At 42.7% G+C, this 24,756-nt stretch overlaps 1 protein-coding gene across 1 annotated transcript in view; it reads right to left on the reverse strand.

Annotated features, from left to right (window-relative positions):
- The window catches only part of MANBA (mannosidase beta), an 894,686-nt gene that overhangs the window by 430,798 nt on the left and 439,132 nt on the right, over nucleotides 1-24,756 (reverse strand). The window contains exon 10 of the mRNA XM_044061058.1: nucleotides 14,768-14,854. Within this exon, the coding sequence (XP_043916993.1) occupies nucleotides 14,768-14,854 (87 nt within the window). The remainder of the gene's footprint in view (nucleotides 1-14,767; nucleotides 14,855-24,756) is intronic.

A 24,756-nucleotide genomic window follows, 5' to 3' on the forward strand; every position in this document is an offset into this window, starting at 1 on the left:
CGTTTCTCTATCATATGGGAACTCATAGACCTATCACTTCTCAACGTTAACTGCAACACAGTTTCCTGTTCCTTCCCTTGCTGTCTAGCTTCACGTGAATGTTTATACTGGTTTCCTGTGGAAGGCTCCAAATTATCTTCATATGGCACCTGACCAATTGTTTCCTGTTCCACTGGTTTCCTCTTAATTTGGATATCCATTAATCTATCCTGTTGTGGTGCTTTCTGAATTAGATTTTCTACATTAAATCCTTCACTTTGCAGGTACTCCATAACTTCAGTTTCTATTTCTTTAACTTCTCCATTACTAATCTCCTTTTCTGCTTTTCCTCTGTCTTCTTATTTTTTGTATTGTAAAGTTTTCCATGCCCGGATTCCTTTGTCTGTATTTATCTTCAAATATCTTTGGTGCTGCTCTTTTTGTATCTGTGAGTTTTGCTTTCTCCTTTGCATAAATATTACACCATATTAAATCTTTTTCTTTCCCATGTCCATATTTCTTCTTCAGATGTTTCCTGATCTTCCTGTCTCTCCCTGCTTTAGGGACTCGCTCCATCCTACTATGATGTAACCTGTGTTAGACATTCTACATCAAATCCTTCACTTTGCAGGCACTCCACAACTTCAACTTCTATTTTTTTAACTTCTACTTTACTGATCTTCTTTTCTACATTCGTATTTGTGACATTATTTTTTGTTTATTGTGAAATTTTCCATGTCCGGAAGCCTTTGCCTGTATTTTTCTTCAAATATCTTTGGGGTTGCCTCCTTTACATTGATTAATTTGTCTTTCTCCTTTGCATAAATATTGCACCATATCAAATCTCTCTCTATTTCCCACGTCCATACTTCTTTTTTATACTTTTCAAATATCGCCTGGTTTTGATTCTATTTTTGCACTTCCTCAGATGCTTCTTTTTCCAAGCAGATAAAGATTTCTTGATCTATATACTGTTTCTCACAAATCCATTGTGTTAAGGAACACAAATTTTCATTTGAAGCTTCTGACAGTTTTTCTTGTATAAGTATTTTTCTTTCTTCTAATTTCTCTCTTAATCGTTTTGTATAGCTTGTGTCTGGAAATTCTGGGCTTTTTGCAAAATAGTAACAATACATAATTTCTTTCTTATCCTCAATAGTCCACTTTATCATCTTTATGGCTCTTCTTTGGCCTATCAGTTTTTGTGATTTTTGTGGACTGCTACTTTCTTCTACAACAGGGAAGCCATCCTGCCCCTGGGCCTGGCCTAGCCCCATTGTAGGAATGTTTCCATATTTTGAGGATTCTACGCTGTTCTCTTTTCCAGTCTCACAGTGCAAGGTGTTTAATGCTTATAAAGATGTTACTTGCTTTTAAATCTACTTCTCTGTTGACTGCTATCCATGAGACTGTGAGAGGTTCATTTACTGTTACAACAAAGGTTCACACATAAGCACTCCACCATAACAACTGAGAACCTTGCAACAACAAACCTGGTGAAATGCTCAACTACAAATCCAGGCATATCAAGACTTTTTTTCATTTGTGCTGCATGATCGGGATGCAAATCCAAAAGCAAGTACTCGTAACTGGTTTGCATCAATGCTGGTGCATGCTGCAAATCCTTCCCCCCAAAAAAAAAGAAACAGCACACAGACTAATGATGTTTCAAAATCATATATTTGTGATCCACCCTCCAAAAAACAAAAAGACAAGACTGGTTTCACTGGTTAAATCGGCTTTTTCAGTTAATGTGAATGCCCCATGCATTACACAATGTTTAAAATGTTCTCAGCATGCACTACCAGTGCATCACTGCAGTTCAGCAATGGCTATCCGAGTGATTTTTGCCTTCCTTCAGATTTTGAACACAACTTGCAGTTTAGCACAGAGGATTAAAGCTATGATCTGCTAACAAAATCCCTCGCTCTCTATTTATGTACTGTGCAATTCTTAGTAAGTCAATGCTTCTGGGACATCCTTGAAAAGAGGCTTGTGCCTAACTAGGTTTACCCAATTAGTTAATAAAGTCAAAGTCAATACATTAATGATGTTAAGACAATATTACTTGGGATACAAATTTCATATATTAAATTTTAAGAAATAATCACAGCCACTTCCTACAGGGACAGCTATATCATATACAACATACAGGCTGGGGACATGTGACTGACTCTGCCAAGCTGTGCCCCCAGGGTAGCCTTCATGGGGGGGGGGGCAAATGCTCAGAGGGGAAGGCCCTCATGCTGAGAGAGACATATCTATCACTAAGGACTGGGTTAGGGCATAAACCCTCTCATGGTTGCCTGGATTATGGCCATGCTGTGAACATCTCTTGCCCCACCAACGAGGAACAAACAGGCAGTTGCAGAGGAAGCTAAATGTACAGTAGGAAAGGTGAAGACAGAAAAAATATCTTAAAAACAATAACAGACTGCTACATAAAGTATCACTAGGCTGAAGTAAAAAGTAGCTTTAGTTATTAACACCCAGACAGTATCCTGAACTGACAAAAAAGAAATGTAACCACACTAGAAAATGATCCAACTCAACTTACAAAAGAAGGCCAAAAACTATGGAAAAAATGGACAAGAAGATTTAACCCATTTCTCTGGGCCCATAAAATACAAACAAAATGTTGCTGAAATCTTACAACTCACAGTAAAATTTCAACTGTAAAGGTAAGCAGAAGTTGAAACACAACAGGTAGACGTGGAGAAAAAACCTGAACTGGAGCAAATGGGGACAAAATTTCAGTTTGTAATAAAATACGGAGAAATAAAGTCAGCACATGAACCAATGTATGTTTCATTATTCAAAAGAATGACAGTATCTTCCACTGTCATTATAAATAGTAAACTGCGCCTATCCAGTTGTAAGGTGAAACTCACTGACAAAAGTGCCATCACTGAACTACCATAATCAATGCTAAACATATTTATTTGTTTATTTATTGACACTTGATTACTGGGAAAGTCCAACTGGGTAGAAGCCCATTTTCAGAGGAGGCCTTGGAGAGAAAATATCCAAATTATTACAAAACATTTTAAGAACAATAATTTTACAATCTTCAAAAATAAAACAAAAACATATGCAGTTTAAATAATGATAAGTTAAGACATAATATAAAAACAAGTTAAGAATCGCTACAAGTTACACGGCAATCATTTAATATTTAGAGAAACTTTAGACATTCTGTAGAGAAATTAAAGGTAAGTTAGTCTGATACAAACAGGAATTGCAACATGAATTGAAGTAAAAACAAGCTTATGGTATATTTAAGGAGAAAGTCAGGGAAGATAATTTGATAGCAATAAGGAAGTAAGTGATGAAGGACTAGTAAGGAGGTATAAGGAATGAAAAGGTACTTGTTCACATTTAGGGCTATAGTTTATCCTGGTTTTGAGCAAGAACAGAACCAAATTTTAGCTAGGAAGTCTTTCACAGAGTGGTTTTGAAAGACTGCAGGGAGGGTATAGACCTGATGGATACATGTAGAGTGTTCCAGGTCTTAGCAATTTGTACGAGCACAGAAAATGCCCAGCAGATTTGCTAAGTTTGTAGACAGGAAGTTTTGTTCACTGGATCACAATGACCAGCTGGGAACATAGTTACGCTGTACATACATTCACAAAGGTGGTAGTGATGGACGTACAGAATAAAATAATGGGGCAGAACACAGCAGACTTGGGAGCATTCTCATTTCCAATGAATTGGGTTTAAAAAAAGAACTTGCACATTAAAACTCTATTTACTTTTTATTAACTAGAAATATAAAATATGCAGTAATTACAGCTGGTAGTGTTGGGTGACATAAAAATTAGAACACAGACTACATAAAATGAAATTAGGGATGTAGTTTGCAAAAAAAAAAGCTAGCCTTTAAATCACAATGAAATATTTTCAGCTCCAGGAAAAGCTTTGATTCTTGGCTCTTTTACTGATACAGGGCCAGATGTAACAATAAAACACACTTTCAGGTATTTGAATGGACAATAGTCTCCATTTATTCCATTTACAGGTACAGCATTTAAAAGAATTCATTCATTCATGTTGGTGAACACAAAGAAAGAGGGACAGGGGACCAGAGTAAGTGAATCTTTTATTTATTTATTGAAATTTGATTACTGGGAAAGTTTGACTTGGTAGAAGTCCATTTTCAGCAGAGGGCTGGAGAGAAAAGCTCCAAATTATTACAAAATATTTTAAAAACAACAATTTTACAATCTTTAAAAATAAAACAAAATATCTGCAGTTTAAATAATTATAACAAATTAAATATAATATAAAACACTGGTTAATAATCAATGCAAGTAATATGAAAATAATTTAATATTTGGAGAAATTTTAGACAGTTTGTACAGAAATTAAAGGTAAGTTAGCCTAATACAAACAGGAACTGCAATATGAAGTGATGGAAAACAGGCTTACAGTATATTTAGAGAGAAAGTCAGGGAAGAGAATTTGATAGCAGTAAGGAAGTAAGTGAAGAAGGGAGAGTAAGGGGGTATAAGGAATGAAAATGTACTTGTTCACATTTAGGGATATAGTTTATCCTGGTTTTGAGCAAGTACAGAGACAGATTTTTGCTAGGAAGTCTTTCAGAGTGGTTATGAAAGATGGGAGCGAAGGTACTAATCTGATGGGTTACTTGGTGAAACCAACAGGTAGCTAAAATATCATGCATAAGAGGAGGTAAGGACATTAATTAACTTTTAGTTATGTACTCACCATAACTTCAGATGTTTGGGATCCATCTCGCCTACATTCTGACTGATGGGTTCGGAGCCGATCCCTCGGCTCCGACTCGGCACGCTTATGCCAAAGAGCGAAGTCTCTTATTGGCTGAGCTTATTATATCCCAGGATGCACCACTACCAGTCCCCCAGATCTAGTTTGTCCGCATACATGCACACATGCACGCACTGATTATATAACATCGTCAGATGAAACAAGATAAAACAGTAGAACTCAAACCGTTCAATCTCTTCTGATCTCCAAGGCAGGGGGAAGGAGGGTGGGTATTAGGAATGTAGGCGAGATGGATCCCAAACATCTGAAGTTATGGTGAGTACATAACTAAAAGATGTTATGTGATCTATCTCGCCTACATTCTGACTGATGGGACAGCGTCCCTAGCACCTGAATCCTGGGTGGCTCACTGGAAAACACTCCTGAGTACCGTGGAACCAAATGATGCTCGCTCTTTAGATGCCACATCCAATTTATAGTGGGAAATGAAAGTGTGCGGATTGGACCAAGTAGCCGCAGCACAAATCTCAGAAATAGCGAGCTTGGAATGAAAAGCTATAGAAGTCGCCATAGCTCTGGTAGAGTGAGCTTTGATAGATGTTGTAAGTTGCTTATTCGAAGAGGAATAAGCCTGAGTTATACAATCTCTAATCCATTTGGAGATAGTAGCTTTTGTGATGGTTTTACCCAATTTATTGTCTGAGAAGGACACAAACAACTGGTCTGATTTACGAATTTGCTGAGTCCTTTAAATAGAAGCGCAATTGCCTGTGAACATCCAATTTATGGAGAGTGTATTCTGCTTCATTGGAGAATTTTGGAAAGAAAACTGGTAGCTCTAGAGATTGTTGGAGACAGAGATTAGAACAGACCTTTGGGACAAAAGATGGATTAGGCCTAAGTGATACTCTATCCTTGTGAAAAATCAAGTACGGTGGTTTGATAGATAGGGCTTGAAGCTCTGAAACTCTTCTTGCAGAGGTAATTGCAACTAAGAAGGCAGTTTTCCAAGACAGATATTTTAACTCACATGTAGCAGCCGGTTCGAAAGGGGAAGATGTTAATGCACGAAGCACCAAATCAAGATCCCACGGAGGCGCAGGATGAAAAACTGGGGGTCTTAACAGGCCCGCACCTTTAATGAAAGTTTTGCATAATCTGCTGCTCATCAATGGAGGATCCATGGATTCGTGAAATTTAGAGATAGCCGCTAGTTGGACTTTAATAGTAGAGACAGAAGATCCTTGATTAAACAGGGATGTTAAGAATTTCAAAACCTCTGGGATTGGAGCAGTGATAGGGTCTAAGCCCTGAGTTGAGCCCAGATAGCAAACCTCTTCCACTTACTGAGGTACAATTTCTTAGTGGTGGGTTTGTGGGCGAAGATAAAATGTGAATAACTTCCGGGTCTAATGTGTGATTTCTGACTAAAGTCGGAAGTGGAGGAGCCAAGCTGTCAACTTCAAGAGTGAAGGGACTGATGTTGTCGTCCCGACTGATGAATTAGCAGATCCGGAGTTAGATCTAAAGTCCAAGGATCGTCCACCGCATGTTTCTTCAGGTAGGGAAACCATACCTGGCGAGGCCAGTGCGGAGCAATCAGTATCATTGTGGACCCCAATTGAGACGCTTTCTGAATGACTTTGGAGAGAAGTGGAATCGGAGGAAAGGCATAAAGTAGCCCTGTTGGCCAAGGTTGTGCTAGAGCATCCATAGCTGCTTCCCCCTGATGTGGAGTCAAGGAGAAGAACCTTTTGCACTTTGTGTTTTGTGGTGTTGCAAACAGGTCGCAACGGCGTCCCCATCTCCTGAAAACCTGAGCTGCTACTGTTTCGTTTAGGGACCACTCGTGAGGAGAGAGAATTGTCCTGCTTAATCTGTCTGCCAATATATTTGATTTCCCCGGAATGTGGGTCGCTACCAAGAAACGGCTGGTAGCTACAGCCCATTCCCACACTTTCATGGCCTCTCTGCAAAGGGGGTAAGATCTGGTCCCTCCTTGTTTGTTTAGATACCAGACCACCGACATGTTGTCTGTGTGGATGGCGATTATGCCCTGAGGGAGAAACTTGTGTAAGGCCTGTAGGGACAGAAGTACAGCCCTCATCTCCAACACATTGATGTGGAGAAAAGTTTCGTCTGGAAGCCAGGAGCCCTGAACTAACCTGCCCAGACAATGCCCCCCCACCCTGTCTGGGAGGCATCTGTCGTCAGGGTGACCACTGGAGAGGGAATAACAAAAGGACTTCCCTGATTTAGATTGGATGTCTGAAGCCACCAGCGAAGGTCCCGTTTGCATGTTTCTGTAATCATAATGGGGTGATTGAGGGGAAGATCCTGAAAGGACCATTGAGTCGATAATAGCCACTGAAGAATCCTCATGTGCAATCTTGCCAGAGGAACTAGAAGAACCGTGGCAGACATCGAACCTAAAACTTGTAGGACCATCCTGGCTGGGGCCTTGGATCTTGAAATCAGGGCTTGAACTTGGCCTTGTAAAGTTTGGATCCTTTCGGTAGGAAGAAAAACGCGCATAAATTTTGAGTATCTCTGCTCCTATGAACCTTATGCGCTGAGAGGGCAGCAAGACAGACTTTGACCAATCGAATGTAATTTCCAGGGTAGCACCCAGGGAGATGGTGGCTTTGAGGTTGTCCATTAGTAGATGACTGGTGGTGGCAGTCAGGAGCCAGTCGTCCAGATAGGGAAACACTTGGAATCCAAGACTCCTCAGGTGAGCCGTTACTACTGCCAAACATTTGGTGAACACCCTGGGGGCTGTGGTGAGACCAAAGGGCAGAGCACAAAATTGGAAATGACTGTCTCCCAGGCTGAAGCGCAGATACTTCCTGGACGCCCGATGTATCGGTATGTGATAATAGGCGTCCTTGAGATCTATGGAATACATCCAAACATCCTTCTCCAACAATGGGAGAATGGATTGTAACGTGACCATTCGGAATTTGGATTTCGTGACGGATTGGTTTAGTCTGCTGAGATCCAATATTGGTCTCAGGTCCCCTGTCTTTTGGCACTAAAAGAACCTTGAGTAATTTCCGGATCCGATCTGGTCTGTGGGGACGGTTGGATGACTCCTTTTCTAGCAGCTTTAAAGCTTCTGCGGCTGCAATTTCCCTTTGACTGGGTGGTGGGTCCGGGATTTTTGGACGGTGGGGGTGAGTGTGTGAAGGGGATGGTGTAACCTCCGGCAATAATCCGAAGCACCCATCTGTCCTGAGTGATTGACTCCCAGGCTTTTAGGTGCTTGGCAAAACGGCACCCGACTGGCTCGAGCAGCACAGCCGGGCAATCCCTCATGAAGTGTGGGAGGCTGAAGAGCCACAAAGGACTCGCGGTCTCCAGAATTGCGGGGCCCTCTGACGCCTCTGGGACGGCGTCTCCCAGAAAAATTTCCCCGTCCTCTGCCTCTGGAAGGGGAATCTTCCTGCTGTTGATAGAAAAACTTACGTGATTTGCGGAACCACATCTTCCCTCCTCCTTTAGCCTTGGGATAAGGCCGAAAGGGAGTGGAATAACGTGCACCTACGGCAGATAAAGTTTTTCCTTCTTGCTCACAGCGGGTAAGAGTGTCTTTAACCTTAGGTCCAAATAAAGAGGACCCATCAAAGGGAGCATCGGCGAAGGAAGACTTGAAGGCCTCCATAAAGCGACACAAGAGCCAGGCTTGTCTCCGTGAGCCACGCCTGTGCCTGCCGCTCTACCGCCCCTTGCCACATCTGAAATGAGCCTCATGGGCGAGTTAGAAATTGAAGCAAGGATAGCCAACTGAGAGCTAACCGACTGGGCTAGCTGCTCAGGTAGGTTACCTGAGAGTGAATCTGACAGCTCCTTGACCAGATCCCTCTGAAGCCTGGTAAAATGTGCCAAATAATTCAGGGACCTTAAAGTAAAGGCCGCTGAAGTCAGGGTGCGCTTCCCGTACCGGTCCATGCTCCTAGACTCCTTATTAGGAGGATGGACGGACGTTGAAGCCTCTGCCACGTCCTGTTGTGTAGCAGATGCCACCACCATGGCATCTACAGCCACGCCTTTAGTGAGGAACTCCTTCTCGGGTGGGGCAGACAAAAATTTGTTAGGACGAGAAGGGACTGGTTCCACGGTATCTGGATGTTCCCACGCCCTCCGACAAACTAAATCCAGGAGCTCGTCAAAGGGCGGAGACACCCAGGAGGCGGAGGGCTGGGCGCCGAAGGCCGGGAGGAGCACTGACTCATCAGCAGAGGGCGGTTTGGATATCCAGGCGCCTCGTTGTTTGAGGATCTCTAAGATGTCTGCAAATGAGACATCATCCGAGGGCGACAGGGGACCCCTCCGCATCATCAAGATCAGTGTCCGATGTAATAGACTCGGGAGTCCACGTGCTTCCTCTTGCACGATCTCTTCCTTGGGGGTTCCTCTGAAGACAACTCCGAAGAACCCTCAGGAGGAGGGAACCCCAATGGGGTAACCTCAGGCCCAGGGGCTCCGCTGCCTAAGGACAGGGGAACTGCCAAAGACCCAGTCTCCACGCCCAGGGAAGGTGCCGGTAAAGCCGGAGAGATGGCGAAGACTTGGCCAAGGCACTCCTCATAGCTCTGAAAGCTGGACCCCAGAATCCTGGGAGTGTCCGGTCCCCGAGCCATGATAGCAGACGGAAGTCCCGCAGCGAAGCACCGAGAGGGAGGCTCGGAACCGACAGCATAGGTCCCGAAACATCACCCCAGGTCCAGCCGAAGAAGTCCGTGTACCAAACTCGGACCCGAAGGCCGGGGTTGGAGTAAGGGTCGGAGCCGACCCTAAGATCTCCACCGGCTCCAACAGCACCTGCTCCGGCGGAGCAAGCGGTCGGAGGAGGAATAGCAATGACATGGGCATGGGCCATCGGCTCCGAAGCCAACTGGGTCGGAGCGAAACAAATTTTGAAAGACTGGGGACTGGAACAGTCTTTGGAGCACCCTGTCTATGTCCGAATCTGACATCCTCGATGACCTAGAGGATACTGAGCGGGTTCGAGATGGCCTCTCCAACGGCCCCAAGGGGCTAGGGGACCCGGCTCGAGGCGACTCGATGACTATCGGCGCCCGAAGGAATACCCACTAGTTTCCATCGGTGCCGAGGAGGACTTGGCGCCGAGGAGGAAGTGTCTGGCGGACAACCTTTGTCGGCTCCGAGACCAGTGGGGCCGACGTAGGTGACCCGCCTCTCGTTGCCCCAGCCATCGGCTCCGAAGCCAGAGGAGTCGAGACTGGTGGCATCGAGGCAGACCGTTCCGCCCTCGGCTCCGAAGTCCTTGGAGCCGAAGGAGAAACCTGCCTATGTCTTTTGGCGGTCGGATCCGACGGACTGGTCGGATCCGAAGCCCTTTTCTTTTTAGCGGGAGAAGGAGAGGATTCTAAAGCTTCTTCGAAGGAGGGTTTTACAAGACCTTTTAATATGAGCTTATTTTTCCTCTCTTGGAGGACCCTCGAGGAAAAAGCGTGACACACGCTGCAGGACTCCTGCAAATGCTTTGCACCCAAACAATAAACACAGAGAGAGTGGTCATCTGTGATCGACATTTTAAAGTTGCACTTGGTGCACTTTTTAAAGCCTGAAGGCCTAGGTACCTGAGACATTCCGGTGAATTAAAGTCCAAAACACAGTACAAACACTGTAAATTATTAAGAAATTCTCTCTTCTACAAAAAAGATAAACTATCCACAGTATAAAGGATCCGAGATCCCTAACAAAACAGAAGTCACCTACAATCAAAAAGACCAGGAAGGCCTTTACACACAAGAGGTACTCCTAGTCAACACTCACAACACAAGAATTTACTAAGTAAATTCCACCAAACTCACTCAAAACACAAGAATAGCTGTTAAAACAGCTTTTGTTGAAGAAAAATAGAAATTCCTGACAGAAAAACTAGTGAAATTAATCACTACTTAGCTCAGCCAGCTCGAGACCACGTCTTCACTTGTTAGAGGCAAACGAGATCTGGGAGACTGGTAGTGGTGCATCCTGGGATATAATAAGCTCAGCCAATAAGAGACTTCGCTCTTTGGCATAAGCGTGCCGAGTCGGAGCCGAGGGATCGGCTCCGAACCCATCAGTCAGAATGTAGGCGAGATAGGATCACATAACATCTAATATTTTTTGTCCCTGAAAGGTAAACTTGCTCATTTCTCAAGGGGTGTCAAAAAATCATTACTAGTTTATGATACTGTATTTAGGAAGTCAGAAAAAAATTAAACGGCTTTCTCAGGTTATAAAAATTTCTTGGAGTATTTGGTTGTAGTGTCAGAAGGTCTTCTGAATAAAGAGCTTCAGCTAAGATGCTACCAAGTCACAACACATGGAAGGAAGAAGGAGCATGGTACCTTGAGGACACTTGTGTAAACATACCAGTCAGTTCGCTCATAACTAAAATGTAGTGAAATAATAAATACACAAGTTAGGCAGCTCTCTTCTCAATCAGGTCACTAAGGGGTCTCTGCTAGATCTCCATGAGTTCTTATCCATGGGTTTTCCTTAAGAACTGGATTCAGCTCTGAAGATCTGACTTCTGAAAGAGCACAGACAAAACCAAGAATTACACGGAAGAGGGCTGTAGAATTTTACAAAGTCGATGTTTTGATGTGCTTTTTATTTTAATACTTTTCATATTTTTAACAAAATGTGATTTAACTATAACTGCACTGTAATTCATGATTGTTGTGGTAAAAATAGTAATGGTTGCATACTGTATGAAAACTAACTTTTCAAACTGTCAATTTCTCTGAGATTAAAAAGCTGTGTAAACTCAAAGAAATCTTTGCTTACTGTCAACAATGTGGGTTGCATAAGCATTCCATCATGCTAATGTTTGTGAAGCATTTATGAATTGTTTTTTACCCCCCACACACACATTTAGTTAAAAAAATCACTATGTTGTGTTTGCACGTTACATTATAGTTGAATTTTACTGAGAGTTATGGGTATCTACTGACTTTTTGATGATATATTAAAGTTATCTTGTGCAAGTATGTACCCAAATTGTCAGCCAGATGTCAGAACTGAGCTTGCAAATTTTGTTAACTCTCCTAATAAAGTAAGCTGGGCTTCAGCAAAGCAATCCACCTACCTGCATTTCACAGTGGCTTCTGATTTCAGTTTTGTTGAGAAATTGCCATTTGACGTTTTGTATGTTTTGTCCTTTGAGGTAGCATATATGAGCATGGAGTTTAAAAAACAATTACTGACCAGATTGGATATTCTTTCCTAAAAAAAAGGAATAATTCTAGCAAAACAAAAAGTTTTTTTTTATATGGTTAGTCACTTATTCCACCCAGAGAATGCTTGAAAGTAATTGAGTGAATCATGTTTTCTTGTTTGCTTCAGATTATCCAAATATGTGTGTGAAGACAGGCTTTACACACTAGCATGAGCTAGGTTTTAAAATCTGAAATATTTGGACTGTTCGGGACTATCGAAAGGAATATTTCTGTTCTTTTACTTTTGACAGTACCTTCTGTAGTGTGTGAGACATGCTGCTGAGCCGAGGACATCCTTTTCTATAGTACTTATAATGCAACCAGTCATCCCAGCTTATTTCTCTTCCTGGCACCTGTATTGTAAAATTAATCGTACAGTTGAGGTTACAGTAGATAATTTTAACTCTGAGGATCCTGATACAGAGGCGGCATCACTTCCTTCTTTTCTGAAGGAGACTGGTCATACATTAAAACCATTTAGCCTCATCTGAAATTAAAGTCTTTAAATGTTGATTTGTGAGTGCACTAGTCTTGACTTCTGAAGGGACTCACTTAGCAGTTATTTAAAACCATTCTGTGTTCCTTCACTTTGGTCCAGTATGAGCATAAGGAATGCAGGAAAGTGTAAAAGGTCTTGCCTTTCTTTTTTAGCTTTTGCATTGTAGGTACCCATTAAATGGTAAAAGTGTTGACAGAAGCTTTCTGGTGTTCACAGTAATGCTGTTGAGATGTGGGATGCATGGCTAGGATTAAAAAGGCCATTGTGGTCATTAGACTAGTAAACACCTATGAAAAACAGAAGGTAAAGAACCTCAATAAATGCACTCTGAAAAATGAAGTGTAGAGGATATAACTGAGGCTATAAACATAATATGGACACAGTGTTTCAAGAAAATAAGGTTTCAAGAACAGGAGGTATATATTGCACTGGATAAACACAGGGACTGAGAGGGCGATTTGTCAAGTAAATGCTCACAGAACAAGCTGACGTGCTTGCAGCATCTTTTCTGTATAGAATATGATGGCAGAAACATAACATTTACAGTGATGGGAGGCTAACATAGTAAACAGTGATTATAAGTAACGACAGGAGATCTAGAAGGGAAATAAACTTAACAGAATACAGAAAGGAAATTAAGAGATAATGTATTAAAATGTGCAGGGAAAACTATGTCAAGTAACAACATGCCTTAAAGATCATGTGCAAATCTTTTATTAGAGCTTCATTTTTAAATAAAAAGTTGTTCTCGTGCATTTTCAAGCATGCATAAAGCATTTTATCGAATAATATTAATTTTTAAAGTTTACTGCAAAAAATGCTTCCAAATGTGGAAATCCAATACTGTCACCTTCTGAAATCAGGCATTAATACTAATGTGCTGGCAGGATGTAGGTATGTTTTTCTGGGTGCAAACACTAATTAATCATGTTTAATTAGAATGTGTAAAGAACTGTAAAGCAATTATGTAATTGATAACCTGCTAAATTAACAACAAAAAAAAATAAGCACCACTAGACAAACATGATCAGTCTTAACAAAATGTAGCTTTCACTTGGATTATTCTAGTGTCTCATCAGCATATTTATTTTTTGTTTCTGGTTAGCAAGCTGAGTGGTGGAATGAACATATGCTGTTTTTATTTCTGTGGGTACTTTAATGTTTGATTGTCATACAGAGAACTGATAACGTTTTCCACTGTTGTCACTTGCTCTCTCTCTTTCTCACTACCTTTCTCTTATTTATATTTGACCGTTTGGTTTGACTTCATTTATGTTACTGCTTTATACAGTGTCAGTGCAGTGTCAGCCACAGCTGTGTCTAAAATATGGCAGTAGTCATCATACCACTGACCTGCTCTGCCAACATTTTCTTGGTTTCCAGTTGCCTCCAGATCTGCCTCTTCACAGGGTAATATAGGTCCTCCAAATGGTGACCTTGTGGATTCCATATGGCCTCTGATGGTCTCTGTCTTGGGGGATGCTGTCACACACTCTGGGGACACTACCGATAAGTCTTAATATGTTACCCTGCAGGAGGTGGAGAGGTGGTGGTGATGATGGTATTTGAAATTCCCATTGTCTGCATAGAAAACACCCTTGTGTGGTTCACAAAACAACACTGCTAGGCCTTGCTTGAAGTGCCAAAGTGGCAGGGATGAGTGGGGAGGGCAGCCACAGAAAGGACTGACCTCTTACTTGGTGCTGCTCTGGGCACAGTGAAAGGGTGGCATCACCCCACCCTTTCCCCCTACATGGTTTTCCCCTTCTTTGTGCTTCTCTTCCCTCTCCATTTTGTAGTCCAATCCTCCATCACCACTTGTGTTTGTGTCTTTACTACCTGCCTTTTATGTCAGCACCTCCCTCCTTCCCTGGTCTTTCTCTATGTCCTGTGCTTGTATGTTGACTCTTGTTACCAACCCAATACCCTGAGTTCCTACCCATAACTTCATCTTACTTTGTTCCCCCTCTACCTTTTTTTCAAAGATAAACAAAATAAATAAATAAAAATCGTAAACTGTTCCATGAAAAACACATACACCCATCACAGTCTTTCCTTCTTCTTGTCCTCTTGCATGTTTTCTTCTTGCTCTTTGCCCTTTCTGACTGTCCCTTACAACTGCTTGCTTCCCAGTAATGCATGCAAATTGGTAGAGACTTTGCTGGTTTATGCATTTCCAAATGCATCATGTGCTGCTGTTCATGCCTGTCTCAGTAAGATCACAGTCTCTAAAAGATACTGTCTAGTATTAAAAAAACAATGCATTGCAAGCGAATAACGATAATAAAAATATAAGACATACCTGATGCGTGACTTCAGCTCTGACCGATTCAATAAAATCCTTATCAGTGGGATACAGGGCACATGCAAACATAAAATCTTGCCAAATCTGAAAATGGGTGAGAAAAATTAGGAACAAAAGTTACTTTCTGGTTAGCAAATGCATTCCGCTCGCTCCCATTCAATGCACTGAACACATATTTTGTCCAAACTATTAGACTTTGAAGTAATTAATATTTGCATAGTTTCATATATCCAAAATGCCCGGAAAACACAGTACAGAACACAAGTTTCTTAAGGGAAAAAAGTCAGTATTGTGTGTTCTTAAGTGCATTTTTCTCAAGAAAGGATAATGTAACAGAAGACTGTCACCCCAATATGCAAAAAAAAGCTACTTTCAAAACACCTATTAGGCGTTATAAACTAATACTCTAAGTCCAATTAAAATGTACTTCTTTCAGAATAACTAGGCATGCAATAAAGTTCACAGATGTTGTTTAATGGTGGTGGTGGTATTACTGCTGCTGATGGAAGATGCTCCACACAAACATTTCACAGCATCCAGGATGTTCTGAAATCCACTAAAGCAATGTGCTTTCAACTGAAATGTTCAAAGTTCATGCTTTGGCTAAACTGGGGTCACAACGCTCTGTCTTATGCTGTTGACAGGTAGGTAGAGTGAGGCTTACCACTTTAATTCTGTATTATTTTAACTGTTTCAAGTCAAAAATTACTCACGATGCAGGTGTAATTAATGGGTCTGGAATTAGAATTATTTCCTGCATATGTTTACATTTGCAAAGACAGGACTGTAAAACCTAAAATAATGCTAACTCTGTGGCACTAAGCTTTTGCATACAAGCACAGTCCAAACAACCTGGGTTCAAGCACTGACCATGGCACTGGGAAACTGGATAGGAAAGACAGATGTTTTTCATGTTTCACTGTTGTAGTCATCCCACTTGGGTTATCTGCCTGCAGGTAGCCCTCAGTTGGCCTGAATACCAGAGACTTAGTATTTCTGCGTTGGTTGCTGTTGCTCCAGAACTGACGTCAGGTCGTCAGGGGTATAAAAACAGGCAGCCAATGCCATTACATCAGTCTTTCTTGCAGAGTAGCCCGAAGCAGAAGCAGTTCGCACGAGTGCCGGTCAGCCGCTACCTGAGTTTTTGTTTCCGAATTGAATCATCCTGAAGTCTTCTAAAGCTAAGTACCCCCATTGGGGATCCTTTTATCTTGCTCTAACCAATGTCAGAAACTACCTTGCTGTCAGTTTTGTGCTTTGTTCAACAACCGAACTATTCATCATTGGGCTCTTACTGTCGCTAAATACATTTGCTATCGATCTCCGTATTCCGAAATGGCTTTGGTAAGCCATCCGACTACCGATCTTCCAAAAAACAGAGACAGACTGCACAGGTCCAAAACTGACGACGACACTTCTGTTAAGCTAGTCGTCAGTTCGCCGGTACTCGGTGAGGCACTTTTGCAGCCCCTGATGCCTACTTCGATGGATTCACAGGCTGCTACCCAGACCCATTCGGAGTCCGGTATGCCGCAAGACTCTTCTTTGACTACAGAACCTGCAGATGTCTCTACCTCGGATGGGTTCGGAGCCGCTGTGCAGGCACTGGTTTCTGAGGAAGTTTTTCAATATTTGACACAAACCAACGACTTCTTTTGCATCTTCTGTTCTGTCTAAAACTACCGAGTTTCTAAGGCCAACAGAAAGAGCGACGCCTAAAAAAAAAACGACGACCCAAACTCAAGCACCTGCTTCCTTACCACAACATCAAATGCTTAAAATGGCAGAAGACCTGATTATGCTGATTAGGGGAAGCCAGATTTCTCCTTCTAAGAGAAAAAGAGACCTGTCCCCAGCAGCTTTAACAGACCAAGAGTCCAACGACTCTGAGGTTTCTGAATATGAAGACATGCCTTCATTTGCTTATGAGGATTCAGATGCAGAGGAATCCATTCCCCCTGCTTCCCCTTCAGAGGATTTTTCTTTTGGTGAAACCCTACATACATTAAGAGAGCATTTCCACTGGGAATGCCAAGACTATCCTCAGTCCAAAAAGAGACTCAGAGAATTTCTAGATTTGCCACAACATAGACCTTTAGCAATAACTCCAGTTCTGGATGTTGTGGATGATGTTTTTATGGAATCCAGCCTAACTCCTGACACCCCTGCTCCAAGGAAACCAGACAGGTACTACATAGTCCCTGACTCTCGCAAATTTATTTTCAAAAATCCTACTGCTGACCCAGAGGTAATTTCCCAGAGGCCTAAAGGTATAAAAGCAACTACAGCTAAGAATCCCACCCCTTTGGACAGGGTTTCCCAAGCTTTAGACAGATAGGGTAAAAAAGTATACAACTCTGCAACTCTCACCATTAGGGCATTGAATTGCCAGTTTCACATGCTGAAATACCAACAACATATTATAGAACTTATTAAGCAAAAATTAGCTACCTTTACAGACTGTGCAGAAAATAAAGAATTACAAGAGCTTATGCATTCTGCAAGCCAAGCCATTTGCAATGTGGTTTTGACACCCTAGAAGCATTTTGCAGGGCAGAAGTCACTGGTTCTGTACTGAGAAGGCATGCTTGGCTTAAGGAGCAGACCTTGCCAGACCATGTCAAATCAAAATTACTAGACTCCCCTTTGAACAAGGACAATCTGTTTGGCACCAAAGCAGAAGAGGTTCTAAAAAAGATGGAAGAAAAGGCTAAATCTATGCAGACAGTCAAAGATTTCTTGCAAGTGCAGCCTCCTAGATTCAGTAGACACTGCCCCTCGAAACATTGGTCCTTTCCAGCCCCCTCAAGGCCATCTCAAACCAGGCCCAGGGGAAACAGACCCCCCCCCAGACTTCAGTCTCAGGGTATGCAGAGATCTAAGCAATGGAGTGCCTCCACTTCAAAAACAGGGAGTGCTAAGCCACCCCTGTATGGAAATAATTCACAATGACTTCTCTATTCCACTCCTCACCTCTGCCCAACTGCTCATGCCCCTAGGAGGAAAACTTGCCCATCATGCAAAAAACTGGACCTCCATCACCAAAGACTGATGGGTCCTCAATATTGTATCCCAGGGGTACAAATTTTACTTCCACTCACTGCCAACCCCAAAAGGGTTCCCAGACCTTCCTCCAAACCAGTGGGCAGAGGCACAAAACCAAGTTCAATCCCTGCTCTCCATAAGGGCAATTCAACCTGTTCCGGCAGAACAGATAGGTCTATTCCAAACTTTTCCTGGTACCCAGAAAAGAGGGCACTTGGTGCCCAATCCTAGATCTTTCTACTCTAAACACCTTCCTGGTGGTACCAAAATTCAAAATGCTCACCCTTCAGCACCTTCTTCCTATGCTGTCCAAAGATGCCTGGTTAGCCACCCTAGACCTAAAAGAAGCCTATCTGCACATCCCTATCTGGGACTCATGCAGGAAATACCTACATTTCAGGTCAGGATCTATGCATCATCAGTTCTCTGCACTTCCCTTTGGCTTATCCACTGCTCCCAGAGTATTCACAAAATGCTTATTGTCGACAGAGAAAATTTCAAATTTACCCATACCTGGATGATTGCCTAATTCAGGCAGACCGTCAGGAATAGCTGTTGCAGCACGACCTTTGTAAAGAACCTTCTAACCTCCCTAGGGTACACTATCAACGAAAATAAATCAAAACTAGTCCCCAGTCAAAAGATTGTATTCCTGGGAACAAACTTGGACACAGCATCCCAGATGGCTTTCCTTATATCAGAAAAACAAGCCTGACAGGCTACTTCGCTCAAATAGCCACCAGAACCCAGCTATCCGCAAGGAAAATCCTGCAGGCCCTAGGGTTCATGGCCTCTTGCATCCTACTAATTCCATATGCCAGACTGCATATGAGGAAACTTCAATGGTACTTAAAGTCTTTGGTATCAACATAACAATAATGACACTCTGTCCTCAGACGTCTTTATTGATCTGTCAAAAGCCTTTGACATGGTTAACCACCAGCTCATCAACGTACTTAAAAACCTGTCACTGGATGCACTTACTATACAGTGGTTCCAATCTTACTTAAATAACAGGCAACAGGTTGTACTATGGGAGAACAACTTGTCTTCCCACCTCCCAGTTGCCCTTGGTGTCCCTCAAGGCTCCATACTGGGTTCTCTCATCTTCTCTATTTTTACAAATGACCTACATTCTGTAATACCTCAAGCTACCTGTATCCAATATGCAGATGATTCCACGATAATATGTTCAGCCACTTCTCCATCAGAACTCCAGTCCCTAACCCAAAACGTGTTTAACACAGTAGATAATTGGCTTCTACACCGATGTCTCATCTTGAGCCCAAAAAAAAAAAAAAAAACAAAAATGCTACTATTCACTCCCACCCACAGGGCCACCCCACTGAACTTTACTGTTACATCTAGCAATGGTACTATCCTATCTCCTGATCCTACCACAAAACTACTTGGGGTACTAATTGATAATAACCTTACCTTTGAGCCTCATATTAACAGCACTATAAAAACAGTAAATAAAAAATTAGGTTCCCTCTACAGGATCACACCCTTTCTGACTCCACTAGCTAGAACCACTATTCTCATCCACTTAATCTCAACCCTACCATATGCTTCCCCTATCTACACTAAACTATGTAAAAGCAATCTGAACAAGCTGGCTATTCTCCTACAATAATATTGCCAGATTTGCAACTGGGTCAACCTGTAGAACCCATCATTGTAACAATCTTAATCAACTAGGACGGTTAGAGTTGTCAAATCTAATACTATTCAACCCACAACATCCTGTATCAACCAACAAATACACCAATACTCACAAACCTTATCACCCCGTACAATAATCTCAAGACCCTACGCTCATTAAACAAACTATTGGTACAAACAGCTAAAACCAACAATTTGGCCGGTGACTCATTGTTCTCTAATACAGTGGGTAAAACCTGGAACACCCTCCCTCATCACCTCACCTGCCTATCATTAGTTAACTTATTTAAAAGCAAACTGAAACCTTACCTTAAATCACATTGGTTATGCCCCTGTGTTAATCCTGACTTAACTACACTTGTCCCTAGACAATAATCTTCATACCTGTATAAGCTAGTTACTTTTCTATTAACAATAATGTGTGTGTGACTTTACAGTTTAATAGTGACATTTTACATATTTTTGTATGAATATCCATAGCTGTTATGTACTATGATTTTTTCTTATTAATAAATTAAAATGCAATGAAATGTAATGATTGCCAAAACTTTGTAATGTACCTGTGTTTTGTAAATACTACCCTGATTTGTGGAGCTTTCCTCCCTGGGCCTCCACTGAAAATGGACATATATCCAGTTGGACCAGCCCGGTCAACAAATGTAAAATAAAATAAAATAAACATTCTCAGAACCTGGAAACCGTCATACCTCTCATACCTTGTCTAAGGACAGAGTTTCTTTGGTGGGCAGCAGCATGCAACCATAACAAGGAACTTCCCTTTACTCAGACCCTAACCACAGATGCATCAGGCTATGCCTGGAGGGCACACCTGGACGACGTGCACTCACGGCCATTGGAGCCAAAGTCAAACTCATCTGTACATCAACCAAAAAGAGATGCTAGCTGTTCAGCACACTGTCAGGTCCCTACTCTCACCAGGACCCCAGCTAATAAAAACAGACAACAACACAGTTATGTGATACATCAACAAGCAGGGGGGAAACCCACTTTTACCCACTCTGCATGCTAGCCATGGCCCTGTGGAACACTGCCTTGGACATGCAGATTCATCTGCAAACTCAGTTCCTGCCAGACAAAAAAAAAACTCTCTGGCAGACGACTTAAGCAGAAAACTTCTAGACCCACACGAGTGGCAATTAGACCCCAGCACCTTCAGTATTCTAATCCAAAAATGGGGGGACCCCAGAGGTGGACTGCTTTGCCTCCCCCTACAATCATAGCTCAGCAAATTCTGCACCAGAACACTTCACAGCAGGGCCTGGAAAGTGGATGCCCTATTCTTCCATTGGGAAAACCTCTCAATCTATGCATTTCCCCCTTCTGCCTCTTCTCTCAAGAATATTACTCAAGATAAGACAGGACAGACCAAGGACAATCCTGATTGCCCCAGCCTGGCCAGGCCAGCACTGGTACCCACTACTGCGCAGCCTGTCACCGGTGCCACCCTGGCACCTAACCCAGATGCCAACCCTCCTCACTCAGCAGGGGGACACAGATCTTGCATCCACAGCTGCAAACCATGAATCACACAGTCTGGCTTATTCCTTAAATTCTCTCCCAGTGACCAGCCTAAGCAAGCATGTGCTGGACGTCATTCTTGGAGGCAGAAGACCCAGTACAAAGAAATCCTATGCTGATAAGTGGAAAAGGTATTACTCCTGGACTCAGTCTAAAGGAGAGGACACAGCACTGGCCTCCTTACCTCTAATCCTGGATTACCTAGTAGATCTAGTCAACAGAGGCCTATCCTTCTCCTCTATTAAGATCCATGCCTCTGCCATTTCGGCTCATTACAACACTGAGCCACCTCTCTTCTTTCACACTCTTATCAAACAGTTCCTGAGAGGGGCAAACAACTTAAGGCCACCAAGGAGAGCACCTACCCCTGCTTGGGACCTTAACTTTGTACTGGAAAAGCTCACTCTACCCCCCCCCCCCCCCCCTTTGAGCCTGCAGTGTCAGCAGATTTAAAATTCCTCTCTTGGAAAACAGCCTTGCATCTGGCCATCACTTCAGCTAGAAGAGTGTCTGAGCTACAAGCACTTATGGCTGTGGAATTCTTCATTGTTTTCCATGCTGACAGGGTCTCCCTCAGGACTGACCCTTCCTTTATGCCTAAAGTGGTGTCCAGTGTGCCTCTCAACCAATCTATCCATTTGCCAACCTTCTTCCCTAATCCTCAAAATAAAGGTGAAAGGATCCTGCACTCCTTGGATGTGCACAGACAGCTCAGATTCTACCTTGATAGGACTAAGCCCTTCAGGAAATCTGATCAGTTACTAGTCAGCTTTGCACCAGGGGCAGAGGGCAAGGCCATTTCAAAACAATTTCCAAATGGACAGCTCACTGCATCCATTTCTGCTACAAGCACTATGGGAAACCAACCCCTCAGGGGTCAGAACACATTCCACTAGGGCAACTTCTACCTCTACAGCATTCCTCAGGGGAGTCCCTACCAGGGACATCCTGGAAGCTGCTACCTGGAGTTCTGTACACACCTTCATCAAGCATTATCACCTGCCTATCTTTTCCAAATCCAGGGTGGGTTTTGCAACAGCAGTCCTGCAGGACATACTAGCCAGCCCCAACTTTTCTTGACTGTCTCCACCCTTTCTTCAGCTTTGGGAATCAACCCAAGTGTGATGACTGCAACAGTGAAACACGAAGAACATAGTACAGTTGTGTACACTTACCATAAATTTAGATGTTCAACTGTATTGACTGTTGCAGTCACAGTTTCCCTACCTCCAGCCCCCTTCTCTCTCTCTCTTTCTCCTCTCTATGTCTATTACTCACCCCTTTCAGGGGTATTGGTACTGATATTTACTTTTTACTAGTGGTGCTTTCCCCACCATAACTTAACTCCCTATTGGGGGGGGGGGGGCTCCTGACATTTGGGGCAAGAAAAACTGATGTAATGGTGTCGGCTGCCTGTTTTTGTACCCCTGACGTCAGTCCTGGAGTGACAGCAACCGATACAGAAATACTAAGTCTCTGGTATTCGGGCCGACTGAGGGCTACCTGCAGGCAGATAATCCAAGTGTGATGACTGCAACAGTGACTGCAACAGTGAATACACTCTAACATCTACATTTATGGTAAGTGTACACAACTGTACTGTATGGCTTGCTCACCTTGGGGATTAGTGCAAGTCCTGTTGCAGAACTGTCATCTGAGGACTGGCTTTAACAGTGTGCACAATACAAGAAAAGCAGGACTCTGTGGTAACAGCCCATCCGAGGACAGCACTGAGTTCTAAGCAATATAACAAAATTACAGAATCAACTATGATGTCAGCAGAATGGATAAATAAGGAATACTTGGCTTTGGTAAACTGACGTACAGCCCCTTCTCCACTGTACTGCAAATTTTGAAATGACTCTTCTGAAAAGTACACAACCAAGATGGCAACATCATGCTTTGGACAAGTGCCAATATTCTATAATTCATCAGTGCAAAAGAAAAAAATTTGAATTGTCTGAAAAAAAAAATATATATATATATATATATATATATATATATATATATATATATATATATATATATATATATATATATATATACATTCCACATTTTATATCAATTTTAAACATATACCGTCAAAGGATACACAAAGACATCAAGGATGGCATCGCAAACATCATTTAATCTTGTAGCAGTGATCTTCAGCTCTACAGTTTCCTGCCTGCATGGAGCGCTTTGCCACTCATATTTTAGTTAAAAAAATCTACTGTTTAAACTGTAGCAAACTGCTTGCTACAGTTTATACCCTGCCTGCACAGAGCACTACAGTGCTCAGGTTTTTACTTTTAAACTGTAAGCCTCTTTTTGTGGACTTGTCAAGTTTTACTTAAGATAATGTCTGCTGAGGCTTCATTGTACACTGCAGATGTTACTGACAGTGAGTTACATGAACTATTTATTCTAATCCATTAGATAGCATTCAAACTGTGGTTGAAAGCCACACAAGAAGAAAAGACTGCTTCCCAATAAGCAGGTCTACATAGGGCATGTTACTTACGCACTGTATTGTTTTAGTAAGGAACCTCTATGGACATTCCAATTGTTGGATATGCCTGGTTAGGGACATACCAAAGGGGGCACTGTACTCAATGACAGATCTGATGAATGCCAAATAGAGTGGAACAATGACTTCCTTGGACCTAGATGCCATACCTTTGTTTATAAGTTGAACAACATAGAAGGATTTCCTCTCTACTGTAGACACGTGATGGTCAAAGGATAGATTACTGGATGTTCATCGTGTTACACTGCTGCAGTCACTACACTTGGGTTATCCTGCCGTCAGGCGGTTCCCCAGTCGGCCTGAGTTCCAAAGTCTTGGTCTGGCGTCGGTTGCGGTCACCTCCTCCCTGACGTCAGTGCGGCAGGGGTATAAAAGATGCAGCAGACGCCATTTTCTTCAGTCTTTCTTGCCACACGGTGCCCGAAGCAAAAGCAGTTTGCAAGTGCCGGTTGGCCAACTCCTGAGATTTTCATTCCGATATTATTTTGGCTGAAAATTCAATTACACCATGCCGTTGGAACTTCCGACGACCAGTATACATAAAAAGCGCAAAGATAAGGACAGGCATCCGAGGCCCAAAACTGATGACGAAGCCTCTTCTAGGCCAGTCGCCGGTTCTCCAGTTTTCAGCGAGGCACCTTCGCAGCCCCTGACAACTGCTTCTGCAGAACCACAGGCCACCTCCAACTCCTACGTGGAGATGGCTGGGCCTTTGGACGCACAAGTTTTTCAGCCTACCGAGACCAACCCTACAGAGGGATCCGGAGTAGCTGAGCAACCCGAAGTTTCAGAGGGTGTCTTCAGACCTACTCAGTTAAGCATTAAACCTTCTAAGGCTCCTTTAAAAACAAAGAAACAAATACAGCATTCTCCAGGACAGGCCTCTATGCCTAAGAAACAAATGCTCAAAATGGCCGAAGACCTAATCACTCTGATCAGGGGTTCCCATCCCCCTCCTGATAAAAGGCCTAGACAAGATGCAGACTATGACTCATCCGACCAGGTGTCCATTTCTTCAGATTCATCCTCAGACCTAGGATATTCTTTACCCCCTTATGAGGATTCTGATGCTGAGGAATCTATTCCATCAGCCTCTCCGCCTGAGGACTACTCTTTTGGGGAAATCTTACACACCATGAGGGAGCATTTCCATTGGGAAGGCCAGGATTACTCAGAATCCAAGAAAAGGCTCAAAGACCTCCTCTTATTACCTCAACACAGACCCCTA

Source organism: Protopterus annectens, chromosome 2.part0 (genome assembly GCF_019279795.1).
Source record: "Protopterus annectens isolate FY-2018-M chromosome 2.part0, PAN1.0, whole genome shotgun sequence".
Taxonomy (NCBI): Eukaryota; Metazoa; Chordata; order Ceratodontiformes; family Protopteridae; genus Protopterus; species Protopterus annectens.